The sequence below is a fragment of the Pavona decussata genome, unplaced genomic scaffold (assembly GCF_977016875.1).
Source record: "Pavona decussata unplaced genomic scaffold, jaPavDecu1.1 SCAFFOLD_602, whole genome shotgun sequence".
In the NCBI taxonomy this organism is placed as follows: Eukaryota; Metazoa; Cnidaria; class Anthozoa; order Scleractinia; family Agariciidae; genus Pavona; species Pavona decussata.
The window spans coordinates 1,820,001-1,837,605 of NW_028145860.1; the positions used below are offsets into that span (position 1 = coordinate 1,820,001).

A 17,605-nucleotide genomic window follows, 5' to 3' on the forward strand; every position below is an offset into this window, starting at 1 on the left:
CTTCCAATCCAAGGCCAGGTCACTAAGGTTGCTAAGCAACGTTGGGAACGACTGCGTGGGAGACTAGTACAAATCATGTTACGATCAGAATGTTCTTTATACAGGCCAACGGCACGCAAAAAAATAAAAAAAAAAAACGAAAACGTACAACAATCATTAGCATTTTAACTCAAAACAAAAGTTGAATAACAAGAAGTACTCTTGTGTACTGTTCGTGGGCTGAATAGAATTCAATCATTGATCGTTATGTTTGTTTTCTTTTTCCGCACCCCAAAGTGCTAATTTTTACTTAGAAATTTTAACACTATTTAGAACATCTTGAATATCGGTAGGACACCTCCTTCTACATAAGAAAAGCCTTTGTTTTTTTCTAGTTTAGAAGATCTCACACTGGCTATTATATTGTATTTTCGTTGATTAAACATTTTGGTCTGCCTCTGACAAAAATATCATAGAAAATTACATCTATTGAGACCTTTTTCTTTGTCAACGCCTGGTAAAGAATTTTCAACCGTTCAGAAAAGTGGTCCAGTGAGATGTCAAATTCGGTTCAAAATTATTGAACTCTATTTTAATGTGGATTTTGTTGGTGACATTTCAGACTTTTCAATCAATTGACCTAGCTTAACTCAACCACCAACTGAAACTAAACGATAAAAGATGACAATTTCCTCAATACCAAGAATCGAGGATTATTTTTTTTTTCTGTTGGCATTTTGATGTAAATATTCAATGCCAAACTTGAGCGAGGTTGTCCAGTTGTAAATGAGTGCATTATATTTTAACAAACAAGTCAAATTTGCAATGCAAAAATGTATGTTTAGTAATTCTCTTCTCATTGAGAAGAACGTTAACTAAAAAGGCTCAATTTTCGTAATACTGCAGAAATCAATACTGTAAGGCAATGATTTAAATTCGAGCATTATCCCGGTTTGGGAACATAAAATTGAAATCGCACTTACAGTTTTGAAACAGAGAACAATGGGCGGGATTTTTACTGGAGCAAATTAGCGTGATCGCCACTGAAAACTACCAGAAAAACAAAGCATGTTTTAAACAAGGGGCAGCTGCATTTGGATTTAAGGACATTTACAAACAAATCACTTAAAATTCGACCGGAAAGAGTCGTCTCCAGATCAGAGGTGAAAGGCGCGTGAATTTCGCGTGCCATTATGAGCATTTACCGAAAGGTAAATTGTCGTATTTTATCATTAAAACCTAGTTTAGGTAAAACGCGGATTAATACTTGTTTTCTATTGTTTTGCAGGCTTCCGTTCTATACTGATGCATAAAACGGACGCATAAGACGAACGCATAACAACCGTTATTACCCGCGTGAAAGGTCGTATCAATTAAATGGCGCCACAAATTTACTTTCGGCTCTTCTTGCTTTCCTTCGCCTTGTTGATTAGATGGGTGGCTTCCGAGGGCGATCCTCGGTCAAGGTTTGTAAAATAATTTGGGAGTTTCCATCGCTGGCGTCGGCACATCAAACGTAGTATTATTTACTGTGTATTTTTATCGTTCAGTGTATGTTTCTATTAATATCTCGCTAATGCTGGTGAATATAACTTGACTACGTGCGAGAATGGCCTCGAAGTGAAACGCTATAACACAGCTCGAGGCTCCCAAGCAGATAAAGGACCTCACTTTTCACAATACTCTAAAATGCCATAAAGGTTATTTTGTCGGTGTCAAGGGCCCTTATCTATAGATAAAAATGGTTGTATTTTCTGCCGTAATTGTTTCAAAAGATTTTACATTCAGCTATAAAAGTACAGTGAAACAGAATTTGTTTGGGTCTACGTAACCGAGCTCTCGTTTCGCCCACGCACAAACCCTCTTTTGCCAAGAAAACAGTATAAAGGCAAATATCTTGTTTATATAAAATATACTACAATGAAAAAAAATCGCTATTTCTACTACATTTGCGCGTGTATCTATTTAAATGCAACAGAGATCTATTTTTCAGACGTGGCCTAGTAATGTTGAATATCACTCGGTTTGCAAACTTGTGGTTTGCGTATCATATTGAGCAACATCGTAAAACCTCACCAACTGGGAGCCCTTGCATCAAAGACCACCTTACGACCTCATCTGTAATATGGGTGGTTTATTGAACTGACCTCATCAAATTTTCATGTCACTCCCTGCGGGACATGTTTACTTCACCGAGCGCCTACGTTTGAACATGAGGTGTTTCGGTTGAGCATGTTCTCAGAATGATACAAAACCTAACATTTGGAGTTTACCAATGGAGTTTTCTCCATAAAATTCTTTAAATATGAAATTAAAATAAGGTCAAGTAGCGAAAAAAACTATTTAAGAAAAGAAATTTCTGGCATCATTTTAGAATTTTTGTGACGTATTTACCCTTTCTGGCACTAAACTATGTTGATGTAATGAGCTGTACGTCAACATGGCAAACGCTCGCAAAGTTCTCTACTAAGCTAAGTAAAAAAAAAGTTTATTTCCATTTCGCCAAGAACGTTGCCATGAGCGATTATCTGGTTCTCCAAATTTTGCCAACTTATTTTATTTGACTTATCCTCTGATCTCCACTAATTAGTTTGAACCAAAGGTGCTTTTAATACAAATAAAACTTTTCATTACGTCTTTGAAACCATGCACCTGCGCTGCGCAGAGTCGCTCGTCATTAATTTAAGCCGGGTGTAACCAGTACTGACATTCGTTGAACAAAATTGGCAAACGGCACATGTATAGTAGCTATTTAGTGCACTAGTTTAGTATAGCACAATTTATAGTGTAATTTAAGTTTAGTATAGTACAATTTAACACTAGCACGTTATTTCAAAGTTTTCGCTTATACAAATTTGAAAGTGATACTTGCTCTATAGAGCCTAACAAAATCATTGTTACAAGTCTGCACATCCAAAAAAGTCGTGAATAATCTAATTAAGTCAATAACCAGAGATCTAAATGTTGTCAAATAGAGCAATCTTCATACTGAAACCAATTTCGCGAACGTATTGGTTTTCTTCATAACACGCTGTAATTGGTAAAAAAAAAATCGTGCCATTTTCTTAACCAGTTAGAAGTGACCAAAACCAATCGTGACATGCGCGCTTTTACTCGTCATTTCATGTACTCAGTCGTCGAGTTTTGATTGGTTCATTAGGATGTTTGCGTTTGCTGAGATCCATTAGTGAGTGGTCACTTTGGTTTTGTTTTTATTATATTGAACTAATTAAACTCTAAACTGACTGTAATGATGATTTTCACTCAGGTTATCGAACCGTCAGCATTTTTCATGGCACTCTTACCAGGAAAGACCATTTAGACAGTCTACTAATACCCCTGGGTTCAAACAATTCACTAAACAACAACCTTCTTTAATGCGCGTTCTGCAAAACAAAAGAGTTGTCTTTGAGAAGTTGATGAGGAATATGAACAACTGTTGTGAGTTCACAGAAACCAACACTAAGTTTGTATCAGCCAATACGAGTCCCTCGAGTCGAGAAATCGGTCACTTTAGCCAGTTCCCACTTCTATCAGGGACATCGAATGATCTTTGCTAGTATTTACCAGCATGCGCGCACCAGTTGCTATAATTAAAACCCTTTACTGAGTCATCGCTCTCATTTGTCCAAGTTATCCGTGGAGTGGCAGGAATGCGTCGGAGGTATTGCGCATGCTTCTTGACGGAAAGCACTATGACAAACGCTTCAGACCAGAATTTGAAGGTAAGCTGTTGTTCCAAGACATTTGTTGTTGTTGTTGTTGTTTTTTATTGAACAAATGAACTGAAAATGCTAGCTGCAGAATATTTAATTAGAACACAACCCAAAATCTTGGTTATAAGCCCTCCGCTGAGGGGTGTTACTCCGAGTGCATTCACTGCTGTCGTTAACTTAATTTCTCTCCCTAAATTTACGTTAAAATATTGTAATAAGATTTCTTTAGAACAGCCAGGTTACCAACGAATTATAGCTCAGTACTAAGTTTGTTATGGTCATTAGTATGTTGCACTCTGTTGTTGTTTTTTTTTATAAGAACGTCTAATTTTGGAGCTGAGGCTGAACGTTCTTATATTTTTTTGCGATTTGAGGCTGAAAACGTTGTTAAGATGTTCTTAAATTACATGGTATACACTACATATATTTCAGTAAATCATTGAGGACGTGAACAGTAAACCTATCAAAGTGCATTGTCTGCTGAGATATGGTATCAAGAACTGCTGATTATGACAAACTGAGATGTGTGTCACCATTGTTAATGTTATACAAAACATGCCCTTGAGTATTTTGGTTAATTTTTATTTGTTACATTGATTTTAAACACAGATTAACAAAATAAAAACGTTCTTAATCGTCTCTCAGCCTGAGGAATGTTCTTAATACGTTCTTAAAATTTTGGTTAATCTCAGCCTCGACGTTCTTATAAAAAATGTTCTTATTAAAAAAACAGAGTGTACCCAGATCATCTGACCGGATAGAGTGGTTTTCATTTGAGTGTCGAAAGTAATTTCGCGTTTGATTTGGCTTTGCATTACTACGCTCTGTGATTGGTTAACAAAATTCGCGCCACTTTCTCAACCAATGGGAATCCAAACCAAAACCAATCGTGTTTTCGCCGCACGCGTTATTTCCCGCGCTTGGCGCCAGTTACAAGTATTTGCTTCGAATTCTGATTGGCTCGTCGTTGTGTTATTTAGATCTGTTGCCATTGGCCGGAGTAATTACTTTGGTTTTGGTTTTACGACGCTCAATTGGAAACCGCTTTAAAACCGCCCCTAATCATAAGCACCCTCTTCCCCATTTCTTACCTTATTGAGGGGGGGGAGGAGGTGATTGTCTAGCTTCTCTTTATTGATGTTTAATGAAATGCTGCGCACAACTCAGTCGTGAGTAGCCAAAACTCAACAAATTTAGTTGGCGTTTTGCCTTCTCTTAGTTTAAATCAGTGAACGCATTCATTTTGTTTTCACAGGAAAAGCTGCTAAAGTTTTAGTCACCTTGTTTATTACATCATTGGGTGGACTCGATGAAAGAGAAATGGTACGAAAGCAATTGTCTTTACATAACTTTAGAATTTCATCTACAGATTCAAAAGCTGAAAAAAAAAAAGCACCTCGGGGAAGTGCTGCTCTGTAGCTTTCATTTGAATGGTCACACGTTATAATTTAATCCACAGACTCAAAAGTTAGAACTACCTTGTACAGCATAATAAACAGCACCACAGGAAAGTACTGCTCAGTAACTTTCACTTGAATAATCACACTGGGACTACCTTGTATGGTGTAAGCATAGACTAGTCATTTATATTAAAATTTGCATCTTCTATAACATTTGCATTGAAGAAAGCAGAACTTGCTGCCGAAACATGTCTGTAAAATTGAAAAATCGTCGCTTTATATCTAAAGCTTCTTTTAGTATTTAATTATGCATCCACTATAATTGGTTAAGCTGTTGTGCTCTCCCTGTCTACAAGCCAGTTGTTATTTTCTTTTTTCCTGTGTCTGTAGGCGAAGCAACTAAAATAAAATAATTCGGCCAAATAAAACCAGATTGAGCCAGAGCAAGAATGTTGCTGGATGGTGAGCAAATAACTGCGTTCTTTTTCTTCCTTTCGTTAAAGCAATTTGAAAGTACATTCTTTATGCGACAAACGTGGTATGATGAACGTCTTCGGTTTGGAGAATATTACTCCGAGAGAAACCTGACGCTGAATGGAGATATCATGCAACAAATATGGATACCAGACACGTATATAAACAATGAAAAATCCAAAATGGAGCCCAAAGCGGAATTCCTTCTCACCATTAATACAGATGGCAAAGTTGTCTACAGTAAACGGTAATATTCCCATTCAGCTAATTATGTTATAATTAAAAATATTTTCCGTTTCTACGCGATGGCAATAAGAAATCACTTCTTGCATGAATCCCAATGTGACCGACCGTTGTGGGTGTTGTTCATCCTGGATAACATTTGGTCTCAGTTGTTCAAAGCCTGATTAAGCTAATGCTGTGTTAACGTGAACTTTGATTCGAGTATATTTACTAATCCATAAGGATTCATCCAAAAGATTTTTGTCCCTAAGTTTTGCCTTAGACTTTTCTTTACCATTAGCTTAAAATGGGCCTTCAAAATCAAAATCAATCGGTGTGAAGCTGTGGAATGAGTTACCAACAAAGCTCCGGATATTACCCAAATCGCTATTCAAAAAGAAAATCAAAATTGTACTATTTAACATCCTAGAATGTGAAGACTTGTTTGACGATTTTGAATCTGTATAACAAAATTCAAATCACAACTGACATAGTTGTATATTACCGTTTTGTCATTCCTTTCCTTCCTACCTGGCTATTTCATGTTTTCCTTGTCTTTTCTCTTGTGTTGCCTTTAAAGAAGCTCAAAAAAGGCTGTTCATTATTTTAGTCCTCCCAAAAACCTTTCCTTATTCTTGTATCTTTGATATTATAGCTCAGTCTGCCTTCTTACTTAGCAGTTAAAGTCATATTTTCTTTTTGTCATCCTGGCCCGCCTAGATTAACTTTGCTACCCGCGGTGCCAAAAAATCGTACGCGTAAATTTATGCAAACACCTAATAAAGTTGAAAGTTGAAGTTTTTAATGAGCGATACGAATACCTCGGTTAACTTTTAATCGTGGATTAGCCTTAATCGCCTTTCGAACAACCCGGCCTTGAAGAACACTAGAAACTAGCTAGCACCTACTAAAAGACCGTCGACCGGCATCGGTATGCGATACCAAATACTCGATACCATTGACACTTAGTTTGGAATGCAGTCGATACTCAGTATTTGTTGTTTCGATACCCGTGCCACACTAGCCACGTGACTTCGCCTTTGCTCGCATCGCGTGCCTATATTTCTGCACACACTTATCTAAGTACCCTGGTTATTTGTCAGATATTAAACTTTCTTTTAAATTTCTTTTAGAATGACTGTGATCGCAGCTTGTAAAATGGATCTGCGAAACTATCCCATGGATAAACAAAACTGCAGTCTACTTCTTGAGAGCTGTAAGTAGATTGTAATGCGGTAAAAATATCTCTCGTTAGTACGTTATTTTACTGCCTTCAAATCAGGTATGAACCTGCATAGGAAGTGCTTGAGCCTTGACTAATTATATAGTGTAATTTCCTTGCCACCTCCCTCTTGCCTCGCGTAGCGTCTCACGCAGGCGCTCCGAAGTACACAGTGTTAGGAAAGGTTATCGCTTACGAGCAATCGTGATGGTTGCTTATGGCAAGATTCATATGGAGACTGAGTACAATTAAAATGAAATATATAAATCGTGTAAAAATGGGGTTGACAGACCTGCACGACTCCCACTGTGTGTCCGTTGTGTTGATAAAAGCCTTTTCAGTTTAGCTCTTACAAGCATGTCTTAAAGCGATTTTCCTTTTGGATAGGAGATTCTAGTTTCTTCCCTTTTGATCAACATGTGATGCGCCCGCTCTGCTTAATGGTATTTATCTTGATCGTGAGGGGGGAATTCTCAAATATACTAAATGGAGGGTTCAGTACAACTGATCATTCTGAGCCGTTTGGATTAATTTTTGATATGCCATTAACCAGGGCAGATATAAAAGCTGCTGGCAATAAAATACAGTGCAATGTTAGGTGAAAAACAGCGACATTGAAATGACATATACATGGACTCTGAATCGAATTGAAATTTAGCTGATCCATATTTGGCATGAAGGAACCAGTGTTCAGAAGAATCCCTGCATCACCAATAAAAATTGCTTTGTTTATTAAGTGTCAATGAATTTAGCGCAGAGCACTAAATGGGTACACTCTCTAGATCGAACTGAATTTAGAAGTGTTGGTTTTTGAGGGGAGGGAAGAACCGGAGCACTCGGGGAAAAACCTCTCGGAGCAAGGACGAGAACCAACAACAAACTCAACCCACATTTGACGCCGAGTCTGGGAATTGAACCCGGACCACATTGGTGGGAAGTGAGTGCTCTCACCACTGCGCCATCCCTGCTCCCTGAAAAATTATTGATGTCTGTTTCAGATGGTATGACCGCCGACGATTTGTACTTCAAGTGGGATCACAAAGGTGATCCGGACAATCTTAAATCTGCGGTGGCTATAGGAGATGAGCTGATCATGTCACAGTTTGCAGTTGATGATTTTACTGTCGACGAAATTACTGCTTCTTATGTTACAGGTATTTAGTCAAAGTTCATTTTTCTTACACTCAATAAACACACATTATACACTTCTCGATTTTGTACACATCGGTCTATTTCACAAGCTCATTCTGGGTATTACCTCCCCCGCATGCGCAGTCAAGCAATTCCTAGCCTTCCCTCATCGATCCTTTCTCGGCTGGGGGCTACTAAAGCTATTTTTTCTCAAACTCATTAATAATTCATCAAGCCAAAACAAAGCAAATCACTACCGTGAAGGAGGTTTAGAAATGTGATCTTAATTATCATAAAATTTTGTGAACTTTTGCTTCGAATTTCTCCAAGAATTATCAATAGTTTGAGAAGCTACATCAAACACTCGAAAGAGTGTTTCCTCCTATTTCCAAACACCTCGAAGTTGGTTGAAAAAAACTCGGCTGCCCCTCGTTTTTCCAACCTACTTGTCGGTGTTTCGAAATCGGAGGAAACACTCTTCCTCGTGTTTGATCTGTTACTTGCAAAACTTTGCAAGCTAACAGAGAAATCGTTTTAAAATAATGAGCCGATTTTCTTTGAAATTGCTATAATAATAAATTGTTCCTGCTCATAGCCAGGTTGGAAATGAGTTGCAACTTGATACGTTGTGCCAACGTTACATTTTCAAATTCTTGCCTTGTGTCTTGGTAAAAAAGTAAAAATTATTATATTTTGTTGTATCTTAAGGAATTCGCTTGATATTTTCTGCTTGAATTTTCCATGTAATTTAAAGGATATCAAATGCTCAATACGCTCTCTCCTCTTTCAGGGACATTCTCTATGCTAAGGCTAACCTTTCATATCAGACGAAAGAAATTCTACTATGTCGTTTCCATTTACATTCCAACAATCCTTATCACCATTCTCAGCTGGGTGTCGTTTTGGATTCCACGAAGCTCGCCACCTGCTCGGGTCGCGCTCGGAATCACGACGGTCCTCGCACTCACGACTTTAATCTTCGGAATACAAGCTTCGATGCCGAAGGTCAGCTATGTGAAAGCCATTGACTGGTTTCTCTGTGTTTCGTTTCTGTACGTGTTCGCTGCCTTGGTGGAATATCCGAGTTCTACTTTCGTGAAGTCACAAGCGAAGAAGCTGACACGAAAGGGAACAGACATCTTGCGAAAGGTCAAAGGACTGAAGGATGATCCTGAAGATTTTCCGCTCTCTGGGGCCAGATATGGTAGCACAGACAAACCAAGGGTAAGTAAAACATAATCATGAACTGAAATGTTTAACAGATGAAAGATCATCGCAGTTACGTACGCAACTTCTTATTTCTTCTTCCCCCTTCTCGATTAGTGAGCTACATGCAAGTGGAAGAATTTCTGTATAAATTTATTTGCTTGTGATGTAATAAGTGTTGTTGTTGTTGTTAACTTAAACAGTTTGCAAAAAGAAAGCCTCAAAAAAATTCAGGTTTGAACGGGATTCAGACCATGACCCCCACCTATTGGACGTTCCACCCAGTGAGCTACAGAGAAACTCGTAGCCAACTGGCTGATTTACTACATAAGTCCTGTTTACTGTTGAAAGAGTCTAGTGCGAATAAGGAGGTATGGGCGAGTGATGTAACAAGTAAAAGATTAGTAAATGGTATCCAGTTTGTCACATGCCTGGGAATACAAAGGAAAAAATTCGAAAGCCTCTGAGTCCACGACGAAAATCAAGCCACACATCAGTTGTATGTTTAGCCACTGAGCTTCAGCGAGACTAATCGCATTGTGATTGGTCGTTAAAAAGGCTCGAAAACAGGGGCGCGGGGCGTTATGGAAAAAAAACGCGTCTACAATCCCACAACTCCATGCGCACCGCGTTCAATCAAATAGCGACGCTTGAAGACGAGGCCAGTCATGCAGTCCCTATCCCAACAGGCGCCGCGGGCTAAATGGAACAAAAGTAGGGCAAGTTGCAATGGGACGAGAATGCTGATAAGTAAGCATCCAAACTCGTCCCAGGACCATCTCTGCTTTTACATAGAATGTCGAGAGGATCCTGGGTACAAGTTTGTTAAATTTAAAAAATAAATCCTGAGAAGAATATTATATCTGTTTCCCTAGGAGGAAAATTCCGATCTTCGAAAACTTGCCAGGAGTAGAAATGGAGAAACAAACAACAGCTACGAGCATTCAATGGTGGAAAACAGCATGGATAGCGACAATGGACACCAGAACCCGAGACGAGCACACTTTCAGCAGCTTTCAGTCGACGAAGACGGAGATTTTGTGAATAATTTTCGCGATGTAGGCGTTAATGCTGTAGATAAATACGCAAGAATCGGATTTCCTTTGTCTTATTTACTATTCAATATCTGTTACTGGATTATTTATTTATCAACGTGATAAAATGACTTACAGTAACAGTAATCAAAATAATCGTATAGCTCGTTTTAAATTAAGCTCTCAACGGTTACCAACTTGCACGGAAGGCCATTTCCGAGTCGGTTTCAACCTCATTATGAAAACGAGGCTTCGTGCGCAGGTTTTTTATATGAAAATTAGTTCTCATTCGTGTGTAAACAAAACAAGTTTTCACATTAAAAGCTTTGCACTTAGCCTCGCTTTCGTAACGAGGCTCACAGCAACTCAGATGAAACATTAACTGTGGAATCAAAAAAATGTGTAAATTGCGAAAACGAAACCATGTTATTATTTCACGGATTTTCTGCTAATTGCAAGCAAAACCAACAGCTTATGAGCGTTTGCCCTCGCTTTACACCGTCATTAACTCGCGAGCTCCAATTGTTTTATTGCTTTGTGTCTGCTGTTATTGGCGAGACACATATTCGCACATAGATTCAAATTTTACACAGTTTTACTGTTCAACTAATTCACGAACTTTTCTTTTTCTTTTACATTTAATATAAACGACCCCCACAAGCTTTGTAGCTTTGAAACTTACCCTGTCAGTATAAAAGTAATCTATCTCGTTCGATTTCTATAGTTTTAGTATTTAAGACAGTGATAAGGAAGTAGTTTAGCCTGCATGTTCATCAACTCCAGTAACAATCTCACAAATCTTCCTGTTGTTGTTGTATTGGTTGTCCTGGCGACCATCTACTGACCATATAGGGAGTCATTAATCTCGTACCCAGATCTCATTCGGTTCGGGAATGTCGACCGTGGGAGATCTGGGTACGAGATTAGGGAGTCATATTCGACTCGTTTCGGTGCTTGTCAGTGGGTTTATCTTACTACGTTCAGAATTAATGGCAATGTGAAGTTGAGAAAAATTAATAATAAAACAGTTATTAGCAAACAAATAAAATTGACCGAAAACTCTACTTTGAACTGGCCGAAGTTGTTTAAAATTTTCAAAATTCTCCGCTTTCACTAGGATGGTGTTCCTTTTTCGAAGGTGTACTTTTCAATGAACCGAGGCATTTCAAGAAGTACATGTTTTCACATTAAAAACGACAAGTGTAGATAGGGCTATAGGCCGGCTTGTCACAGTGTTCCGTTTACCCTGCATTAATGCCGTTTGTAAATAAACGGTGCTATCATTTTGACGTAACGAAACTGTTTCTAGGGGAAATCCGCAGTTACCCAAAAGCAGGTCATTGCATTGCAGTGTTAAAGTTATTTATTTATTTATTTACCCGATAGAGCTGTTTTCAATTGAGTATGTGAAAGTATTTTCATGTTTGCTTTGGTTTTGCATTGCTACGCTCTGTGATAGGTTAACAAAACTTGCACCACTCTCTCAACCAATGGGAATCCAAACCAAAACCAATCGTGTTTTCGCCGCACGCATTTTCCCGCGCTTGACGCCAGTTACATGTATTTGCTTCGAATTCTGATTGGCTCGTTGTGTTATTTACAGCTGTTGTGATTGGCCAGGGTAATTACTTTGGTTTTGGTTTTACGACACTCAATTGGAAACCGCTCTAAGTCCCATATTCTAGGAGTATTATCGACCATTAACTCACAAACTCCCATAAAATGGATGAAAAAAGCCCAAGATAATAAACTATTCTGACGCCACAATGTAACACGTCTGTAACGCGTCATAATGTAACGCCTGCTGTTCATAAAGTAAAATAAATTATCACAAATAAACGTGAAACGCTATTGCAACAGCGAAAGGAACATTCTAAATTATCACCATTTTCACGCACGTTTTGACGAGAGTGCATCCTACGTCAGTGGTTCGAGTCAGGTATCCTCCATTTGGTTTTCCTTACACAAGAAACTTATCATGGCTAGTCTTCATCGTCCCTCTCCACCCAGGTGCATGAATAGGTACCAGTCGTTTGGGACAAACGTGTTGCCAGGGCCTCTCCTGTTCCCGTCCCCTGGAGGGTCCCCGTCCCGCTCGCAGTCGTTCCAGGGGACGGGAACAAGAGAGAAAATTGACGTTTGAGAAAGTTGAAAACTATAATGCTGGAGAAAACTTGAGATGCACTGGCTGAACTTCAGTTCGTTTCTTGTTATTTCGTTTGGAGGCGATGTAGTCAGGCGGTTATCACTTGGATCGTACTCTGGATCTAAAATGGTCCGTACCGTCGCGTTTCGTAAGAGAGAAACTTTGTTCTACAATTTCTCTTAGTAGCCAGTTGTATTAGCACCTAACGGCAACTCGTTAGGGAAACTTGAGGAAAAATTATCGGGGTAACCTTTGGGATGGACCAGCATAGGAGAAGTAACAATGATAATTCCTTAAAGCCATAGAAACCAGGTTATGCTCTTGCCTTGCAGGTATCCTGTGGCCTAAGTGTCCACGGTTCGACCCAATTCGTACAAAATGCATCGTTTGTGGTATGGGCTTCTTGTATCCAAGTGCGTCCTTTGCCAGCAGCGATGCATTCCCTACAAGACGCATGCGCACTATGTGGCATTTACTGATCCACTAAAGTAGAACAATAGCCTAACATTTTCGTTCTTCTAATTTGTTAAAACTAACATCTGGAAATCTCTTAAATATTCTTCTTCTTTGTTCCAATAATCATCTGCTTTCTCTGTTTCGCTTCTGTCCAGGTGTTTTTTCTCGGGAAATTTTATTCCTGGCTGAGGTTGACCCCAGACCGGAGTTCTTGGCTTTTAATCCGGTCTGTTTCCTTTGCAGGGAACCACTGTTCACTCTAACAGGTTTCACAGCAGAGTGCTTAGCGTTTAAACTGTCGCTCTCGCATCTAGAAAGACGCTCTGTAAAGAAAACAAATGGGGGATGTTCAGAAGATTATAGACTTTAGTGGTAGTCCTGTACAATCAGTCCCTTCTGGGGTTGAGTCATTAGACTGGGGTGTATTGGATTGTTTGGTAATCTCTCACATCCCCACTACCCTATCTCTCACTTAACAAGATTCCACAAAAACATCCACAATATCTATAAATCCTGTTCAGTCACAAACACAAGTGCAAGCATAAGAGTGCTTATCTCCCCTTGAAAACTTCCTCGACCCAAGCATAAGCACAAGCACAAGGATCAAAAATTTTCCTTTTCTTGTGCTGGCGCTTGTGCTTGCGTCGTGTTCGTTTTCACTTGACATAAATAGAACGAAAAAGCAAGACAACTCCAAACGTTTTTCACACCATGTTTTAACTGTGTGACAGTAAGTTTCGTTGACGTTTAACACCAATAAAACCTTTATCTCCTTACCTAAAAACTCTGGAGTTACTGTTATCCCATCATTTAGCATCGGTGTGTAGCTGTCACCCTCGGTTTCACCTCGTTCTATAAATCATCGGATACAAAATAATTAATGGCGGTAGTTAGGGGCTGGTTTAGAACTTCTTTCAAATGAATGTTGTTCACCGAACATAAGTCAACAAATCTGACCAATGATTAACCAATCAGAACTCTATACAAAAAACATGCAACAAGTGCCAAGTGCGGGAAAACACGTAACACGTGCCAGGCGCGGGAAACACAAAGCCGTTATCAAGCGCGGGAAAACACCTGACGTATGCTAGACGCAGAAAAGCGCGCGCAAAATCAGGCCACGTTTGTTTTTATTTTGATTTGGCTCCTGATTGGTTAAAATGTTCAGCAAATTTGTTCTGATTGGTCAAAGCAAATAAGGCAATGTTCTTTTCCTGAACACATAGAGGAGAAACTTTTTTCCGATTGGTTTAGTAAGGAAGAAGTTTGCTTTAGTCAACACAGCAGTTTGTTGGAACAATGATTACTAACACATTCAAATATCAAGAAAAATGGTGACAAGACAGACAGACATTACTGGGTAAAAGGTTTTCCGTAGTAGACAGATTATTCATTGTGATAAAAACAGTTGAACTTGCGTTGTCTCCAAAAACTAATAATAAGAATTTTTGTAAGTTATCCATATGAAAATTATTTACATAATGCCTAAAACTTGCACCAAATAAATATGTAAAGTTCAATTCTGTAACATTCTATCTGACACTCTATGAAAAAAAATCTTTTGTAATCAAGTTTCGTAGTCGAAAGACAAGGAGCAAGTTAGAGAAAGCGAGTACCTTAACTGAAAAAGGAAATTAAATTCTACTGCTTTCTTGTATTGTTTTCGGGCCTGAAAGATATATTTGAGAAAATATCAATACTTGATCTGTTTAGATACTTCAGCTTAACTTTTAAATGGAGGAGAATACTAAGAACATATTTATTCGACCACGACAAAAAGCATCAGTTTGGTTTCTATGTTACGAACGTTTGAGGTGAGATTTCACCCCGGCGCTAAAAAAAACTCTATTTTCCAGTATGAAAAAATAATTAAAAAAACTTAATTATCCTCTCCCCTTAAAGGGCTCTTTAGAAATATTGACACAAACACAACAAGAAACAAATATTGCAGAGAGAACATATTAAATTAAAATACCCAACTGGCGGAAATCTAACCAGTTGGCTCTTTACAAGCGTATCCCAGGATTTGAATATGATCCTACCATGAAACAAATCCAGCAGATCAGAGAAGAGCTCCCGGGACCTCGTATTAAGGATTTTTAGATAGATGTTGCAGCGAAAGGATCCACTGAATTCGAGTTGGGCGCACATATTTTTGTATGTTATTGATTTTCAAGCAACATGAAAAAAATTGTGAAAATTTAAAACCATCAAATCGAAGACTCTGCCGAAATATTCCGGCAGAGACCAACGAAATAGCGCTGAAGTTTGTTTTCGAAATTAACAGTTGAGAATTTAATGTAGTTCATGGAATGGCAAGTAAATTTTGAGAGCCGGACGAACAAGCCAATATTTCAACTGCAAACGGGCGTAAGGAAGCGAGAAGCAGTGTGCTGTTTTTCTTACTCACAGCTACGCTTTTCTATAATAATTTTCGTGCTTTGTCGCCAAAACCACCTGCCACAACACAAGCTGTAAACCTCTAGAATCCTCCAAATTTTCAATGCAAAGAATATAAAACAGCGGGAGGGCATAACATCAGTACAATATTTTAAAATAAACTTAAGCTTACTTTCAACCCTTATCAGCACGAAAGATTCTCGCGCCTTCAGAAGTTCTGTGGCGTATCTCAGGGGGTGGTTCACCAGATATTTAAGGTTTCCTGCTTCATCTGATAAATCTACAGTGGCTACAGACAAAGGAATATTGATTTGAAGTGAGTTCAGACAATAACACTGAAAGTGAGAGATCGAAGAAAACTTCTCAAAGAATGTACCGTCTTTGGTGCAGTTGCATCGCCTCTTGATGTCATCCAACAGTATGTCAGTGCGACAGTTTGGGTTAAAAATCGATTCTTCGCCGTCTGAAAGACACAGAACATACCACCACAATTAAATTCTTTCATTTTACAGGTCGTGAAATTCAAAACAAGGCTGATAATCAATGCTTTAAGCCACTTCGAAGTACATACAAATCAGCCTCGACTTACCCCCAAACCGCACCGTAATAAACATCCTCCAAAATGCGTCTTTTGAGTGGTTGTAGAATTTAGCTTCACTCTGTTCTCGAAGTTATCATGCATACATAAATTTGACTAACTCGATGACGGCGAAACTGAAATTGGAAGTTTGACCCGAAAACCAAACACAATAGCGTCTCTGTAGATACCATTAAAAACAAGTGGAGCGCGGAGTCCAATCAAATGGCAGATGTACTTCACAAAAGCGAAAACTAATTATCGTGGATTTACACCTCTTGCTAATTGTTTGCATTACGATTTAGCGTCTCAGACAAACTAATTTGTGGATGTATAGAGCTAATTTTTAGACCCTCATAAAAGATTCTCAAATTAAAAATTTGACCATCGAAGTATCTTCTTCGTATTCCCCCTTTGGGGAATTTGAAAACTATCTGCACAATAGTAATGTTCAGTGAGCAGCTTTCTACCGAGGTATAATTATTATTTAAATCAGTTTATTAACTCCAAACAAGGAGTTTAAGTTCCTTTCGAGAGATTCAGTTTTAACTTCTTGTACACTGACTCCAGATTGGGGGTTGAAAAAATTCCAATCGTTAGTCAGCTTTCTTACTATTCATGTAGTCACCGGTACAAAGTCAAGGCCAATTAGCTATTTTAAGAGTTTGAGTTTATAATAACTCTAAACATAGTAACAGCATCGTAAGCACTCCAGGAGCTATTTAACATTTTTAATGTTACTTCACAGTTATGTGGTGTAACCTCTTCGGTAAGGAGATGCTCACTAGGCTTTTAAATCGCAAAGAAGAAGGCGTGATATATTGAGCTTTTACAAGATGGATGCGAGGGCTGCCATTCCAATCCTAGCAGTATGCAGGATGTTTGTCCTATGAACCTAGTTTAATGGCCTTAGCTCCCACGAGTCTCCTGTAGCTCAGTGGTAGAGCATCCGAACTAGTAATCAGAAGGTCTTTGGGTCGACTCCTGATAGGAGCACTCGGATTTTTTCCGAGTATGCCTGTGTCATTTACTGATTTCTCAGACATTGAGACATTTACGTAAGCTTTTTACATAATTTTTAAATTACTTGGTTATCTCGTAGTCACTTAATTGTTAGTTAGGCATCCCCTATTAGCGCAGGGATCTCTCTCTGCTAGATACTTTTAGACACGTTAAAAATGTTCATTCATTTTCATTTTTAAATGGGATTTCATCAGTAGCAATGCACACTTAGAAGATAGAGGTATCTTGTACATAATAGCTCTAAAGGCAAGTACTGCTCAGTCGCTTTCAATTCGATTTTGAGAGGTCAGAGTTTAGGACTGTTACTCAAAGATTCAAACATTATAACGACTGTTTGACTCTGGAGGAAAACTGGTTAAGAATCATTAATGTACATTGAAGCCCCGCTCCAAAATAGTTAAAAGTTTCCCGTGCAAGACTTTACAGTCACTTTAAGATGAACAGTTTGAAAATGACACAACTGAGAGTAAACAGTGTTTACAAAGGGTGAAGTAGCGTTGACAGAGGTGACAGCTGTTTACTTAATGTGGCATTAAGAATTTAATCAAGCGAACAAGGGAGACACAACAAACGATCTACAAAGTTGTAAAAAGCATTCCGAAGTCGTCAAAATCAACAG

General features: G+C 38.6%; 2 protein-coding genes across 7 annotated transcripts in view; one reads left to right on the forward strand and one right to left on the reverse strand.

Annotated features, from left to right (window-relative positions):
• Positions 1-12,156, forward strand: part of LOC146449313 (glycine receptor subunit alphaZ1-like) — a 20,774-nt gene extending 8,618 nt beyond the window's left edge. For 2 of the 6 annotated variants that reach the window (XM_085101128.1, XM_085101126.1), the window contains exons 2-9: positions 1,268-1,445; positions 3,613-3,704; positions 4,951-5,018; positions 5,599-5,816; positions 6,925-7,007; positions 8,012-8,167; positions 8,935-9,368; positions 10,226-12,156. In XM_085101128.1, the coding sequence (XP_084957254.1) occupies positions 1,357-1,445; positions 3,613-3,704; positions 4,951-5,018; positions 5,599-5,816; positions 6,925-7,007; positions 8,012-8,167; positions 8,935-9,368; positions 10,226-10,507 (1,422 nt within the window). In that variant the 5' untranslated portion in view covers positions 1,268-1,356 and the 3' untranslated portion in view covers positions 10,508-12,156. Of the gene's footprint in view, positions 1-923; positions 1,191-1,267; positions 1,446-3,612; positions 3,705-4,950; positions 5,019-5,598; positions 5,817-6,924; positions 7,008-8,011; positions 8,168-8,934; positions 9,369-10,225 lie in introns of those variants that run through there. The other 4 variants (XM_085101125.1, XM_085101129.1, XM_085101127.1 and 1 more) reach the window with 3 other exon arrangements.
• A 189-nt stretch (positions 12,157-12,345) lies between these two features.
• LOC146449314 (uncharacterized protein CXorf65 homolog) lies at positions 12,346-16,986 on the reverse strand. Its single transcript, XM_085101143.1, has 5 exons — positions 15,976-16,986; positions 15,763-15,849; positions 15,559-15,675; positions 13,764-13,838; positions 12,346-13,309 (listed from the first exon to the last, which is right to left on the reverse strand). Exons 1-5 carry the CDS (start codon positions 15,998-16,000, stop codon positions 13,110-13,112), a joined length of 504 nt encoding a protein of 167 aa, XP_084957269.1. The 5' UTR covers positions 16,001-16,986; the 3' UTR covers positions 12,346-13,109.
• Positions 16,987-17,605: the final 619 nt, after the last annotated feature.

What these genes read in the sequence shown, in the direction of transcription:
- LOC146449314 (XM_085101143.1), bottom strand. Translation starts at nt 16,000, where the DNA reads ATGTTTATTACGGTGCGGTTTGGGG. An exon ending in TATTACGGTGCGGTTTGGGG is followed by an intron (nt 15,850 to 15,975) that starts GTAAGTCGAGGC and finishes TGTGTCTTTCAG; the next exon opens with ACGGCGAAGAATCGATTTTT. An exon ending in ATGCAACTGCACCAAAGACG is followed by an intron (nt 15,676 to 15,762) that starts GTACATTCTTTG and finishes CTTTGTCTGTAG; the next exon opens with CCACTGTAGATTTATCAGAT.